General features: G+C 43.3%; 1 protein-coding gene across 1 annotated transcript; it reads left to right on the top strand.

Annotated features, from left to right (window-relative positions):
• The first annotated feature begins 6,148 nt into the window (after window positions 1–6,148).
• On the top strand, window positions 6,149–14,533 carry Pnp (purine nucleoside phosphorylase). The gene is made up of 6 exons (XM_003474535.5): window positions 6,149–6,311; window positions 9,219–9,388; window positions 11,617–11,720; window positions 12,045–12,220; window positions 12,333–12,523; window positions 13,032–14,533. Exons 1-6 carry the CDS (start codon window positions 6,301–6,303, stop codon window positions 13,244–13,246), a joined length of 867 nt encoding a protein of 288 aa, XP_003474583.1. The 5' UTR covers window positions 6,149–6,300; the 3' UTR covers window positions 13,247–14,533.
• The last annotated feature ends 768 nt before the right edge of the window (window positions 14,534–15,301 follow it).

Below are 15,301 nucleotides of genomic sequence, written 5' to 3'. Positions count from 1 at the left end.
TGCTTTATTCTGATTAATGGTACTGCTCTATTCAATATTCTGTTCTGATAAGTTCTATAATGTTCTGTATTTCATTTTATTTTGATATACGTGATTGAAAGAACAACTATTGTAAAGATAATGAAATATACTGTGATACCTATTACTGTTATCCCAGTAACTTGCTGTGAAGTTCGGTACCAATTTCACTACACAGTCTCAGTTGGCCTTATTCTGTCTTGTTCTGTTGTATTTTACTACTTTTTTTTTACTACTGCCAACAGCATGAGTTAGTCAATTTAGGGAATGGCCAAATGCTGATTTGGGGAATGGGGAAAGATACCAAGAGCTTATGGATTTTCTTAAATCACCTAGCCCAAGCCCCATCAGAGACTCCTCACCCCAGATTTAGTGGGACAGTTTTGAGGGAAACTCTATAGAGAAGGACATAAGTCACAAGCTCACGGACGACCCTGTGCCACCATGGGAAAGCAGGAAATGAAACTCCAGAAACACTCACTCTCAGCTACTGTGTCCCCCTTCCCACAGCCTTTTCATCTCAATATTCATACTAACAGATTAATACAGTGTAATTCTTTGGACATGGTGTTGGGGCATAATGTAGGGCAACACTGGCTAACATTTACTTGTTTATACAGAAGGGTAACATCTTCCTGGGCTTATATTCTTGACATAGAAAGTATTGCTTTTTAAGTTTTTTTATTTTTTGTCTTTTTGAGACAAGGTCTCATTATGCAGTTCAGGCTGACCTTGGACTCACTTTGTAACCTAGACTGTCTCAAACTTGCAAGGATCCACAGGCCTCAGCCTGCCGAGTGCTGGGATTACAGGAGTGCACCACTATGCCCGGCTAGTACTGCTTTGAATTTCCATCTTCCTAGCACTCTCAAGGTTGAAACAAGAGGATCACTGCAAGTTCAAGGCCAGCCTGCTCTATATAGTGAGTTCAAGGCAGCCTTAACCACACAATGAGATCTTTTCTCAAGAAAAGAAAAGATAGGAGAATTCTTTATTGATTGTTTTTTTCTGTTTTTGTTTTTTTTGAGACAGGGTTTCACTGTATAGTTCAGGCTGGTTTAGAACTCCCTACATAGACCAGATTGACCTTGAAGTTGCCACAATCCTCCTGCTTTAGCCTCCCAAGCACTGGAATTTCAGGCATGCATCACCATGTCCAGCTAGAATTCTTACAGAAACCAAATGTAGTTGTACTTGGTTGTAATCCCAGCACTCAGGAGGCAGAGGCAAGGGGATCGTGAGTTTGAGGATAGCTGTGCTACATAGTATCATATTACTCTGGTTTATATAACAAGACCTTATCTAAAAATAAAATTTAAAGAAATTTGTACAGAAGCTGAGCCTGCTTTTGTAGTTATTTACGATTGAAGTTGCTGTCTGGGAACCATCTTCCCATTCCACAAGATGATACTCGGTGACTTAGAACCTGTCTCTGTCACTTATGTTTCTCAGTCTCCTTGATCCTGAGGATGGAGGATGGCTATGTCATTAGTATACACTTGGACACAGGAGTGTCTCTGGCTAGAACAGTGATAAGAAGAAAGTAATAACCAGTAATAAACTATAATCACCCTAATGTTAATGATTGTTTAGTTCTCAATTATAGGGACTGTAAAAATGACTTTGCCCTACAAGTAAAGAAAACATGGTGCCAGCTTCTTTTATGGTGACTAAAAAAGATATGGGGAGGGAATGAAAACTAAAATCTTCAAAAATGTGCAACAGAACTTTCTGTGATTGTAAAAAGTGTGTTTGTGCTATCCAATATGGTAGCCACTAGCTAGATGTGACTACTGAGCAGTTGAAACGTAGTTAATACAAATAGGGAACTAAACTTTTATTTTATGACATTTAAATTAATTTTATTAAGATTAAATAGCCATTTGTGAATAGTGTGGGGTTCCAGTTGACGTTTTTTGGGTTTTCTGTTTGTGTTGTTTTTGTACTGTGTTTGGATCCAGGAACTTCACCCTGAACTGTATTCCCAGGCCATTTTTCAAAACAATTTCGAGACAGAGTCTCACTAAGTCATTAAGTTGCCTCACCTGCGTCTGAACTTGTGATCCTCCTGCTTTCTGTCTCAGCCTCCTGAATACTGGAATTACAAGTGTGCATTACCACACAGGCAAGGCTGGTAGGCTGAATATACCTCTAGTTTTTAAAAATCTAATTTATGGTTGAGCAACTCTAGGAAGATCAAAAAGAAAAGGATGTAATGGGGAGTAATAATAGTCAAATTACTCTGGCTTTATTATAATGCAAGGCATGTCTCTAAACACTTAACAGGTGTTTTAGATGGTATTGCAATGAGCCATTAGAATCACCATTTTCTAGGTGATAAAAATTAGACAGAGTAAAAATTTTACTTGCCCAAGATCACACAGCTGTGTAGAGATGCACTTTATACACAGGCAATTTGATCACACAGCCCACTCATCAGTTCAAGAGTGAGGTGGCAATGGAGTGACTGGGGATGTATGTCTCAAACCAGATGGGTGCGCAAGCTTACAGGCGTACCATAGGGTATTTATTTATTTGTGATTGTTGTGATCTTACTATGTTGCCTAGTCTGGTCTTAAACTCAGGGGCTCAAGTGGTCCTCTGTCTCACCTCTCTGTTTTAGTTCTAGAGACTGAACCTCAGGATCTTCATCCTGAGCCCTAGCCCCAGCTCTTTTTTTTTATTTTGAGACAGAGGCTCACTGAGTTGTTAAATTGCCCACTCTGGGCTGGAACTTGTAGTCTTCCTGCTTCAGTGTCCTGCAGTGCTGAGGTCACCATATCCAGATGATCTTCCCTTCTCAGCACCTCGAGTAGGTGAGACTACAGGCCAGAGATGCTGTGAAAAGATTGTTGAAATAGTAAATTCTCTGTGAACTGTGAAATTGGGAATTTGGGTGTTACAAACAGTGAAATGGACATTAAAAGTATGAATATTTGGTGTGAGACAACATAATAGGAAAGAAAAGATATGTAATAATACTTCACAAATTATGGCCATCAAGTATCTCTTATAAATATATAAAAAGGAAATCATATGAATTTGTACCCTTTAGTGGTTGAAAGCTTCTGAGGAAAGCAACAAGGAATGAAGATGGGATGTCAAGAACAGGCACAGGACAAAACCTCAGACAGGATTTAATGCAACCCAAAGTCTACGCAACCTTGTTTGACAGACCACAAAGTGAGTATGCCCTCATAGGGCAGGCACTTCTTGAAATCATATTGCTGAAGACAGGTGAAAAAGGGGCCCAGCTGGATGTGGCAGCACATGCCAATTATCCCAGCTACTCCAGAGGCTGGGAGGGGATTACAAATTCTAGATGAACTTGGGTAATTTAACAAAAAATGAAAAAGGCTGATATATATATATATATATATATATATATATATATATATATTCAGTTGTAAAGTGCTCCTGGGTTCCATTCCCAGTATATTGCAAAAACAAACAAACAAACAAAAAATAACCACCACCACAAAGCCCAGTAAAATCCAAGTACTTATATAGAGGGATGGTTGTGGAATTAGAGCCAGAGTTCAGTATGGGGCTATCAGGTAGCACTTGCCTGGCATGTATGAGCCCCTAGGTATATTCCCAGCATGATAATAAAAAAAAAAAAAGTAAATAACCAAGAATAAAGACAATAAAACAAAACAAAAAACAAGGTAAAGTATATTCTAAAAGTTATAACCACCCTGGTCAATGTGTCCACTGACAAACTGTCTCTGTCCATTAAATAATAGTACACAGCCTTGGTGAAATGTAAATGCAAATGTTTTTCATATCTTGCTAGAAAAACACTATAGGAAACTGAACCTTGTCCCACACTTTTTGTTTCATAGATCATCATTTCTTGTTTTATATGCACTTACTTTAGACAAAATCTATTGAAATTAATTGATTTGGTTTGAACTTCCTTTTTCTTTTTCAATTTTGTTTTCTTTTTTGCTTTTTAAAACCAGATCATACACTGTAATTCAGGCTGCTATTGAACTGAGTAGCCCAGGCTGGCCTCAAACTCACAGCAATCTTCCTGCTTTAACCTTCTGAGTGCTAAGTTATAGGCATGAACCAACATATCTTGTTGAACTTAGATATAATCACACTCTTTTTTTGTTTGTTTTGAGTCAGGGTCTCTGCTGTGCAGTCCGGGCGGACCTTCACCTCATTGTGTGAAGCCAAGGCTGGCTTCAAACTCAGAACTCACGCCAATCCCCCTGCCTTAGCCTCTAAAGTGCTGAGATGACAGGTGTGTACCAGTATGCCCAGCCTAATCATGTTCTAATATTATCTTCTGTGCAAATTAGACTTAATTTGGGATAATATTTACAAGCCCTTACACTGTCAAATATTAATAGATATTTTCTGTGGCTGTGTATGGTAACCTTCTGTATTGCTAGGACAAAGTCCTAGACGCCCACAGTTTGAAGGAGGAGAGCTTTATTGGCTGTTTTTGAAGGCTCAGTCCATGGCTGGCTGCTCTAAAGCAGCAACACCACGGTGGAAGGGTGTGGTGGAGTAAAGCTGCTCACTTCATGGTGACCAGGAGGCAGAGCACAGTGCAGAGAGGAAGGGGTCAGTGACAGTCCCCTGGATCTGGATGCAACAGCAAAGAGCATGCCCTCATGACCCACCCATGTACACCCATAAGTGTGCATTACTAATCTGGTAGATGTCTCTCAAGCCACTCAAAACTAACAATCAATATTAGCTAGCATAGGCTGATTTTCTCTTAAGACTGATCTCCATTTTTTAAAATAGGGCTTTCGATAGTCCAAAACTTTTTCTTTTTCTCTTTCTTGCTTTTCTTTTTCCTTTTTTTTTTTTTTTCAGACAGGGTTTCACGATGTAGTACAGGCTGGCCTTGAACTCACTATGTAGCCCAGGCTTACTTTAAACTTGTGGCAATCCTCCTGCCTTGACCTTCTGAGTGCTGGGATTATGGGCATGTGCCACTACACCTGGTGTATAATCTCATTACTGAGATTATAAAGTGAGTCTTTATACCAATCTGTTGTTCTTTCTAATAAAGTAACTAGAGGAGTAAGAATAGTAATAACAATAATCATGATGGAACAAACCACGTGTTTAGTGTTAGGCCCAATTCTCCTATATACTTTTATTGTCTTTACAGATATTATTTTTACTTTTGTGTTCACAATACTAGAACAGTTCTGTTGCATAGTAGATGTTCAACATTTTTTTTTTTTTTTTTTTTTTTTGCGGTGCTGGGGATTGAACTCACGACCTTGCACTTGCCAGGCAGGCGCTTATGCCGCTGAGCTAAATCCCTGGCCCAACAAATATTTCTTGAATGAGACAAACTCGTTAGATAACAGTGACTTGAGTTTCATTGCAAGGTAAAAGGGCAGGCAGTTTGGAGTTCAGGATAGGGAAAAGCTGGAGGATGCCAAGAGACAAGCAAGGGTTTGATGCATGTGGTTTGATACATGTGTTGATACATTTGATACATGTTTTTGATACATTTGATTCAAGAATTTGATACATAATCTAGAGTGGGAGAAGCAGTAGATGAACTCTTACAAATATTGTGTTTTTCCGCTACAGGAATTTCCCTCTTGGGAGGAGTCCTGTACTTACGGGAATTGCTTGGAGCCAGTACAGGGTACCACCCCCCTGTCGCAATCCTGTCTGTCTAGGATCCAAAAATCCTTGCACTTGAACTTCCTCATCTCCCATCTGGACCTAGAAGTGTTTCCCCAAAACCTCTCGGCCTCCAAGTCAACACTGTAGTAGCCAGGGTGACCCTCCTTCCCTTATCTAGGAAGCAGCTCAAGCGCTTGTCTTTTTTCGTTTTATTCTTGAGTTGCACAGTTGGAGGCTTGAAATATTCTCTTTTCAAATCTCTTGCGGTTTGCGGTAGACGCAGCCTGGAATGGGGTTGCAGGCAAACGGTTCCCTGGGACCCGGCACCTTCTCACGCCTCAGGCCTGCGTTGCTGGAGGCCCCGACCCTGGGACCCTGGAAGGGCTCCAGGATACAATGCTTCCCGCCAGCTCTGGAGAGCTTTCAGTTTCGGAAAGAATTCTGATTGAATTTTCAGCTCCGCCTGGGGCGGCAGGGTGTGCGTCACCATGGAGACAGGGCCGGCCCTCCTGCTCGGCTGCCATTGGCTGCGGCCGCGGGAAGATAAAAACCAGCGTCCAGGGCACCGGGAGTTAACTATTCGAACCGGACCGGCGAACACCACCCAGCTCCACCCTAGCTTCACCGATCGATTGCTGCGAGCAGGATCTCTGGGAGGGCCGGGGCGGGACCATGGAGGACGGGTGAGACTGAGCATCAGGCCCGGAGACTCGGAGGCCCCTGGGGAGGGGAAGTAACTGTCATCGAGACCGGGAAACTGCGCTCGGTGCGCAAGGGCCAGGGCGAGGGAGCGGGCACCCTGGCGACGTGGAGCGGCCTGACAGGGAGCCCGGAGCCGGGGTTCAGGGTGGCGCCAGGATCAGGGCGACACAACGGAGGGGCAGGCAGCGCGGGCAGGGCACGTGCGGGAATCCAGTCGGGGTGGTGACTCGGAAGCAGGACGGGCACGGGTTTGTGCCGCGCAGGCGGCTCCTGAAAACCTGTTTTTGCGTCCGTCTGTGTGCGTGTTAGGGGTGCAAGTGGACAGGGAGGCACATCCCTTACGCCACACCGCAGTCAGTCTCCCCACCCCGTACCCCCTTCACAGGTGTTCATTTTGGGGTCTACGTAAAGATAGGTGCTTTTGGTGCTCAAGCCTGGAATCCTTCTTGTAGAGGAAGGGTGATTCACCTCCTCTGCCAGCCTCTTCCTACCTTCCAAACTGGAAGTCAAATTCACCAGCTGGGAATGGAGTCTCCAGGGAGACCAGGAAATCTTTAATCCCTGAGCAGAGCTGGGTACACACCACTGGGGCCCGCCCTACGCCTTTGAAAAACCTTTCTCTTTGCTTCGGTCCTGGGATTCCCAGCCCAAGTCACCAGCGTAGGGATCACCCCAGTGCCTTTTAGATGACCGGGAACCAAGGGTGTTCTTGGGGGATGGACGCGAACTAGGAAGTCCATGAGCTGTGTGGTAATGGCTGTGGCTCCTTTCATTTTCTTTTCACCTCTTAAGAAGGCATATTATTGGTTAATTTGTCACCAATCTTTAATGACTCTATTCCCTCTCCTAACCTGTTACCCAGCTACTTCCCTGAGGGTAGCCTGATTTACTGTGCAATTTTGTCTGGGTTCCCGACTTTTTTGCTTTGTTTTGTTTTTGAGAGGGGTCTGGCTGTGCTGCCCAGGCTGGACTTACCAGGGCTTAAGAAATCTTCTCACATCATCAGGCAAGTGGGACCACAGGTGGTCAGTCTGGTGCCCAGCTCCTAGGCGCTGCTTGTTGTTGTGGTGGTGGTTGGTGTGTGTGTGTGTGTGTGTGTGTGTGTGCGTGTGTGTGTGTGTGTTTTGAGACAGGATCTTGCTGTCGAACTGGCCTTGAACTCACTGTGTAGCCCAGGCTAATCTCACACTCAAGGTGATCCTCTTTGTCTCAGGCTTCCACTTGCTGGGATTACAGGGTGTGCCACCACACACTGCCTAGGCTCTGTTTTTGAAGAAAAAAGAATTTCCTCAGGAAAGTTCATTAGTTGTGTTCATCTCTGTTACACTTCACTTCCACGGCGAAGCACAATGCAATCTTCACTCTTTCAGATGGGTGTGATGGGACCAGGGCTGGCACTGAGGAAAGTTCCAGGTTGACTATTGCTAGTAGTGTAGGGGCTTTTGGTGATTGTCTGCTGTTATATCGTGAAGGAAAGCAGTCTTGGTGTGGAGAAAAGGGATGATGGAAGTAGTCAGGGACCAGGAAAAACAGCAGGAGGTGACCACAGAAAGCAAAAGCAGAAAGTTTTCCATTTTCAGAGCTTTTTAGCAAGCATTTAATCTGCAGGGCTAGGCCCACAATCTGCACTTGTAACAAGTTTCTGCAGAGAATGTATGCAGCCAATCCTAGTTTATCCTTTGGCAGACAACCAGCTGCAGTGCACCAGTTTACTCTCTGGTCTTGGGTTCCTTTGCAGTTCCATATGACAGGGGTTTGTGCGGACATGGGAGTCTTAGATTTAAGCATCCAGGAGAAAGTCAGAATGGCACATAGACTTTTACTGGGAGTGTTCCTATTACTTTCTTTCCTTTTCTCCCCCCCACCAACTTTTTTTTTCTGTCAGTCAGAAAGGTTAGACCCAAGAGCTAGGTATGTGGTAGGCCTGTAGTCCCAGTTCTGTAAGAAGCTAAGGTAGGAGGATTGCTGGAGCCCAGCAGGTGGAGGCTGGCTTGAGTGATGCTCCTTCCCTAAAGTACAAACATATGCACAAAACAGGGCTGGGTATGTGGCACCTTAGGGATGTAGTACAGCACCCTTAGGTCCTGGATTCCATCACAGCACAAGGGAGGGACTGTGGGGGTTATTAGCCTTTTAGTATTTGGCTGAGGAACAAATTAGAGGATGAATTTCTCAGAGGCAATTGGCTTTTTTTCATGCTATCAGGACACTTGGGCTAAATTATATATATATTTTTTTCTTTGAAACAGGATCTCATTGAATAGTTCAGGCTGGCTTTGAACTCACTATGTATCCTAAGCTGGCCTCAAACTAATGATGATCCTCCTGCTTCAGCCTTCCAAGTGTACCACCAAACCTGAATAAGCTTACTTACATTTTGAGTGTCCGTCAGGGGATAGATAGGGTACCATAGAACAATGTATTAAGTTTATCACTGTTCTCAGAAAGGTCTTTAATTGCATTTTGAGTGCTCTGCTCAGCCTTAATCTCTTTATTTCATTGCACTTCTCTGGTCCCTATAATACCTCTCGAAGTCTTTGTTATGAGAATCGGTGCTAGAGGTATAGATCAGTAGTAGAGCACTTGCCTAGTAAATGAGAGGCCCGGGTTTGAGCCTCAGCACCACAATGGAAGTAAAACAAGACACCTGTGTGTGTTATCAATCCTAGCATTGGGACTGTGGAGACAGAGTTCTTCAACCTTTGCCAGGCTCTCAAATTAAGCGATTTTCATTAATGATTTGATAGCATGTGACTGCTACCTCTGGGCTAGATTTGGTGTCCCCTGATATCTCAACACCTGCCAGCCTTTTTGCACCAAATTTCCTTTGTCTGTGATACCGTTGTAAGGGGAGTAGAACTCACTGTGGCTTTCTTTTTACCTCCTAGATTCATGTATGAAGATTACGAGAACACGGCACAATGGCTTCTCTCTCATACCAAGCACCGGCCCGAAGTAGCAGTGATCTGTGGTTCTGGGTTAGGAGGTCTGGCTGACCAATTAACTCAGGCCCAGGCCTTTGACTACAGCGACATACCCAAATTTCCCCGAAGCACAGGTGCTGGGAATTGGAAGGAGGGGATGAAACTGAGAGATACTGATGGGGATCTGTGGAGTTCATTGTTACTACTCCTGGACCTAGCGTTTGACCAGAATCAAATGTTAAAGAGGGACAAACACTACCGCAAAATTCCCCTAAAAGAAATTTCCCAACAATGCATGTATCAGTGGGATCAAGATGACATCTTTCCTGTGCTTTACTGACTTACTGCTCCTTAAAACTCCACCTCACCTTTTCCTGCGTGCACCTCCTCCCATAAACCCATCCTGCTTGTTTCTTCCACCCTGTACCTTAAATGGGAAAAATAGTGTCTACAGCCTCCCAGGACTCTAGGTCTAGCTCCAGGCCTAGGATAATATACACACTGCACAGCAGCGAATGAACACACAGGCCGCTGTGTTCTTACAGACATAGATGCAAGCTAACATACAAGACCTAATTCACGTTTACCCATAGGGAAGGGAAAGGGATGAATGCTGACCTCTGTGAAGTCAGAAAAAGCAGCATCTGCAACATTCTAATAACAGCCAGAAAGCTAAAGCTGAGACCAGAAAAGTGCCGGGTGAGGCCAGACAAGGCAGCAGACACCTCCCAGCACTCTGGGAGGCTGAGGCTGGAAGATTGTAAATTTGAGCCCAGCTTGGGCAAATTAGTGTCTTAGCAACATAACAAATAAAAAAGACGAGATGTAGCTCCGTGAAAAGGCCTAGGTTTCAATTCTCAGGATCTGGCAAGGAGGGGGAGATAAAAGTTAGGTGAAACAGGGCAAGTAGTTTTATTTTTTGTTGTTGGTTTTTGTTTGTTTTTTTAAGTATGTGAGAAGTTTATTGAAGATCCCAGGGCAGTGGTAGGAACAGGCAGAAGGGCAGAGTGGGCAAAAAAAGGAGGATAATGTGACTGGGCATGGTGGTACATGCTCATTATCTTAGTACTTTGGGAGGCCGAGGCAGGAGGATTGCCCTGAGTTTGAGGTCAACCTGGGCTACATAGTGAGTTCAAGGCCAGCCTGAACTGTATAGTAAGACCTTGTCTCAAACAGGCAAACAAAGATAAGGTTAATTTATTTGGTTCACTTATTCTCAAATAATTAACTTCCATTTGTTTATTTATTAATTTTTAAGATTTCAATCTTTCTCCACTTCCTGGATAGTTAAGACTTTTAGAGCAAGCCTGGGAGATCAGAACAGGAAGCATGGAAACAGGGTTTAGAGAAGGAAATGTTAAAAAGAGTGAGGGCCAAAGCAGGACATAAATCTCTCTTTTTTTTTAAGGGGTACCAGGGATTGAACTCACGACCGCCTGCTCACAAGGCAGGTGCTTATGCCACTGAGCTAAATCCCCAGCCCCCAGGATATAAATCTCAAAGGGAGGTGGTAGTGACATTGGCTCATTTGCCCTCCTACCTCTTATAAGAAGGGCTCTGAGTGAAGAGATAATTTTATCTATCTAGCTGTCTATCTGTATCTGTCTATCTATTTTTGAGATAGGGTCTCTCTAGAGGTTCACGCTGTACTTGAATTCACTTTGTAGCCCAAATTGGGTTCGTGACAATCTTCCTGCCTCAGCCTCCCATGGAATTATAAACCACCACACACGGGTCTATTTATTTTTTATACTCTAGTTGGGTTTGAGTTTTCCTCTGTTACTAGTAACTTTGAAATCTCCTAGAGTTACTTCCTGCTGATTCTGGTCACTTGCCCAAACCATCAATTCCTTAAGGGATAAATTGGCCACACATTAGCGAAAATTGCCAGATAAGAGAAAAGGTGAAAATCAGTATTTTGTCTGTGGGGAGTTTTCTTTGTGTTTCCATGCCCCCACAGGTATCGTTACCACAGGACTGGTGTAGGTCATAAAGAAGGAGAATTGCTCCAGTTAAAATCTAGACCTTTCTGGCTGACAAATTGAGAAAAGCCCTATAATAATTACGGCATTCAGTGTTACCCACTTCATTTTCTACTCACTTTTATCCCATTGCAGTATAGTTCTCTTATTCCTTTGTAATTTGTTCTAACAACTCTCCTTTTTTATGCTCACACTGAACATCCTTTCCTCTCTAGCTCTAGTTCCTGGTCACCTTGTATGACTATGATCGTCTCCATAAGACTTTCAGTGCTTTTAATCATGACCACACATGTCGAGCACACTGAAGGGTGCACTGTGGTGCTCACGAGTGTTCCATGAATGCGTACTCCTGTTTATTTCCCTTTCCTGTTCCTATGCAGTACCAGGTCATGCTGGTCGACTGGTGTTTGGATTCCTGAATGGCAAGGCCTGCGTGATGATGCAGGGCAGATTCCACATGTATGAAGGATACTCACTCTGGCAGGTAATCAGGGTCACAGGCTTGTTTGGATCTGGAGTAAGAGGAAGAGGGAACTATCCTGTTTAGTACTGTCTTGCCACGTTCTTGTTGCAGGGACAAAATACCGACCAGCCGTAACTGAAAGGAAGAGAGGTTTCAATGTGTAGTCAGCCGGAGTGAGGGGCCAGGCAGAGAGAAAGGGAGGGAGATAGACCCTTCTAGACCATACCAATTACCTACCTATTTGGCCTACACAGATTTTTGTTCTTCTTCTATCTCTTCTTTTATTATGTGTATTATATACACGTGCATAGGTAGATTGAAATTTTTTTGATCTCTGCTTCCGAGGTGACATTCCCTGTGAGGGTTTTCCGCCTTCTGGGAGTGAATACACTGGTCGTCACCAATGCAGCTGGAGGGCTCAACCCCAAGTTTGAGGTTGGAGACATCATGCTGATCCGTGATCATATCAACCTACCTGGTTTCTCTGGTCAGAACCCTCTCAAAGGGCCCAATGATGAAAGGTACGTATCTTGTTTTCTATTTCCAAGTAGATAGGGTTTAAGGACTTGCTTAGGAGTTAGGAACAAGTCTGTTTAATTTCACTTATCTGAGGTAACCCCTACTTTGATCTAGATTTGGAGATCGTTTCCCTGCCATGTCTGATGCTTATGACCGGAATATGAGGCAGAAGGCTTTCAGCGTCTGGAAAGAAATGGGGGAGAAGCGAGAGCTCCAGGAAGGCACCTATGTGATGCTGGCGGGCCCCAATTTTGAGACTGTGGCAGAGTGTCGCCTGCTGCAGAAGCTGGGAGCAGATGCTGTTGGTGAGAAGAGGGGACTTTGGCTACAGGCTCAAGGAAAGGATCTGGTAAAAGCAGCTCAGTGTGGAGAAGTAGATTATAGATATAACAGGACTTGGAGAGGGTTTGATTTAATAGAATGGTAAATTAAACTGACTTGTAGGAAAACAAAGTGAGGAAGTGCCCTTAACAGCACCAGTGCTAATCACCTACTCATGATTTGACTCTTCTCAAGAGTTCTTTTAACTCACAGCGGTTTAGTCAACTTCTGTACCTCTGGGTGGAAGGTAGACTTTGTTGTTAGAACAGACTTTGAAATTACCAAAAATACAGAATAACTCACGGTACTGGCAATATTTATAAGAAATATGTGAGCCCTTCTGAGGTCTCACTTATTTGAAGCAATCCAAAATAATACAAGCTCAGTATAATTTAGCACTTCTCAGGATGTGTTTTGAAGAACATTGAGACTAAAAGGTAAGCAGAGCCATTTGCAAATCTTAACAGCTGATGTGTCCGTTCCTCCCCTCAGGCATGAGCACAGTACCAGAAGTTTTAGTTGCTCGGCACTGTGGACTTCGAGTCTTTGGCTTCTCACTCATCACTAACAAAGTCATCACAGATTATGAAAGCTTGGAGAAGGCCAACCATCAGGAAGTTCTGGAGGCCGGGAAACAAGCTGCAAAGAAATTGGAGCATTTTGTCTGCCTTCTCATGGCTAGCATTCCACACTCTGACAATGCCTAGTAACCACTCCTGGAGGGGTTGGGTGCCTCCCTGATGGAATCCAAGTGGCTACTACCTGCTCTGGCCTCTTGCTGGTGTCACGTGCCTCAATGCTTAGGTAGCAGAAAGAAAATGAGCTCTCTGTCTTTCACATTCCCTACTTTCTCCTACCAGGCAAGTCCTCTTGCTCTGTCATCTTCTCAAAGCACTTTTTCTACCCTGTTCTGGAATAACTGGAGCACAGTGCCCTACCACACCTGGGGACATGCCCGTGATTCAACACACACCTTTGAACTCCTGACAGTTGCTGTTACTAGCTCTGTGAAATGACACTCTCATGTTCTGGGGCTCTGTTCTGCCTCACAGCACTAGAGAGCAAATAAGGACCAGCTCATACACCATAATACTTTGAGAATAAAGAGATGAAATTATTTTTTTACTCTTGTGCAACTTGGGATGAGGCTGGAGCACAGGCCAAGATTGACACAAATTGTTGTAAGACCCCAATCTTCTGTGAGTATCTCCTTCTCAGACTGAGATGAGGCAGTGTGTGAGCATCAAAGAATGAAGGAAAGGTGGAATGGTAGAGGATGTCGCAGCCTTAATTGCAGCCTTCTTTATTAAACATTGTCTAGTCCTTATCCTTTTCCTTGAATTCCTTCTCCCCTAGTTTGTATATTCTCACAGGATGGTGCAGCTACCCCTTGTCTGCTTCCAGCCAGCCCACTGCTGACTCCATTCTTTCCTGCCAGCCCCAGGAAAACCTGTGAAACTGACTCATACTCAGCGTCTCATGGAGCACCTGCTTTCCTCCTACTGCTTTTGTATGAGTTTTGCTCTTTTACTTGGTCAAACCTCACTGTGACTCCATATTCAAGCATACTTGTTTCTTGGCTCACCACATGCTTTTGCTTATCAGCTTACATTCAGCTGCCTGACATGTTTGGAAATCACATTACCCTCCCAGGCCTATCTACATTTAAGAAAGGGTCAGGGTGAGAACTCTTTCAAATTATCCTGTATTTAGTAATTGATATATTTAGATGAACCCAGCCCAAAGAAAAACTATCCTGAAGTGGGCATATGGCTACCATTCTTTGTATCTCTAGATACCATTTAACTCTCCTTGGACCCCCAGACAATCTGCCAGAAAGTGTTACTTGTCTCCAGCTTTGAAGAAAGTACTGTGCTTCCTTAGGATATCATTATAACTCGTTCATGTAATGAGATGGTTTACAGCTGTTTTAAGCCTTGAATATGTCTTCATACAGTATTTGGCTAATAAAATGCTAAATGAGAATATAAAAATGGTCCTTCTCAAGTGGCTCAGCATCTTAAGATACTAATGAAGTGTCTGTTGTATAAGACTCGTATAAGATGGATAAAAATCAGCTGTGTGCGTGTGTTTGTGTGTGTGTGTACATGCATATGTATGCACTTGAACGCAAGAACTGTACTCAGCCTCTGAATTTTGAAGGGTGAAAGGAAGAGGCTTTTGCATTTGAACAAACCAAAGCATAGAGCTGGGACTGAGGCATGTTCACACGTCATTGGCATGGAGTGTGCTAGTGATAGGAACATGACTGGAAGGCTAGGGAGAGCTGCTTGGCCGTCCTACACTCTGACCTGCCTTTTGATCAGTCTAAACAGGAACCATAACAATGCCACTGAACAATGTGACCTGGAGATACCAGAGTATGATATGAAAGCATTTTTAGCATTCTAGATTTAGTGAGTGTATTAAATTTGTGTGTACTATATGAAGATATAACTTTATTTTTTAAAAAAATCTATTGAGATAAAGTTTACATACCATAAAATTCATCCATATACCATGTACAATATTTAGTACATTCACATAAATGCAATTATTACCAGTTAATTTTAGAACATTTCATCATCTTGAAAATAAACCATATCCACTCCAACCTCCCCACTTCCTATGGTGGGCCCAAACCACTAATCTATTTTCTGTCTCTATATGTTAGAATGTTTTGGACTTTCATATGAATAGATTTATGTGGAACCATGAAAACTTTGAGACTGGCTTTTTTTTACTTCACATAAAATTTTCAA

This window comes from Cavia porcellus, unplaced genomic scaffold, assembly GCF_034190915.1.
Source record: "Cavia porcellus strain 051 isolate PalLab524CR breed Dunkin Hartley unplaced genomic scaffold, mCavPor4.1 scaffold_26, whole genome shotgun sequence".
Classification (NCBI taxonomy): domain Eukaryota; kingdom Metazoa; phylum Chordata; class Mammalia; order Rodentia; family Caviidae; genus Cavia; species Cavia porcellus.
Note: the sequence above shows the minus strand (reverse complement) of the source record. Positions and strands in the feature narration are given on the sequence as shown.

What these genes read in the sequence shown, in the direction of transcription:
- Pnp (XM_003474535.5), top strand. An exon ending in CAAATTTCCCCGAAGCACAG is followed by an intron (nt 9,389 to 11,616) that starts GTGCTGGGAATT and finishes GTTCCTATGCAG; the next exon opens with TACCAGGTCATGCTGGTCGA. An exon ending in AAGGATACTCACTCTGGCAG is followed by an intron (nt 11,721 to 12,044) that starts GTAATCAGGGTC and finishes TCTGCTTCCGAG; the next exon opens with GTGACATTCCCTGTGAGGGT.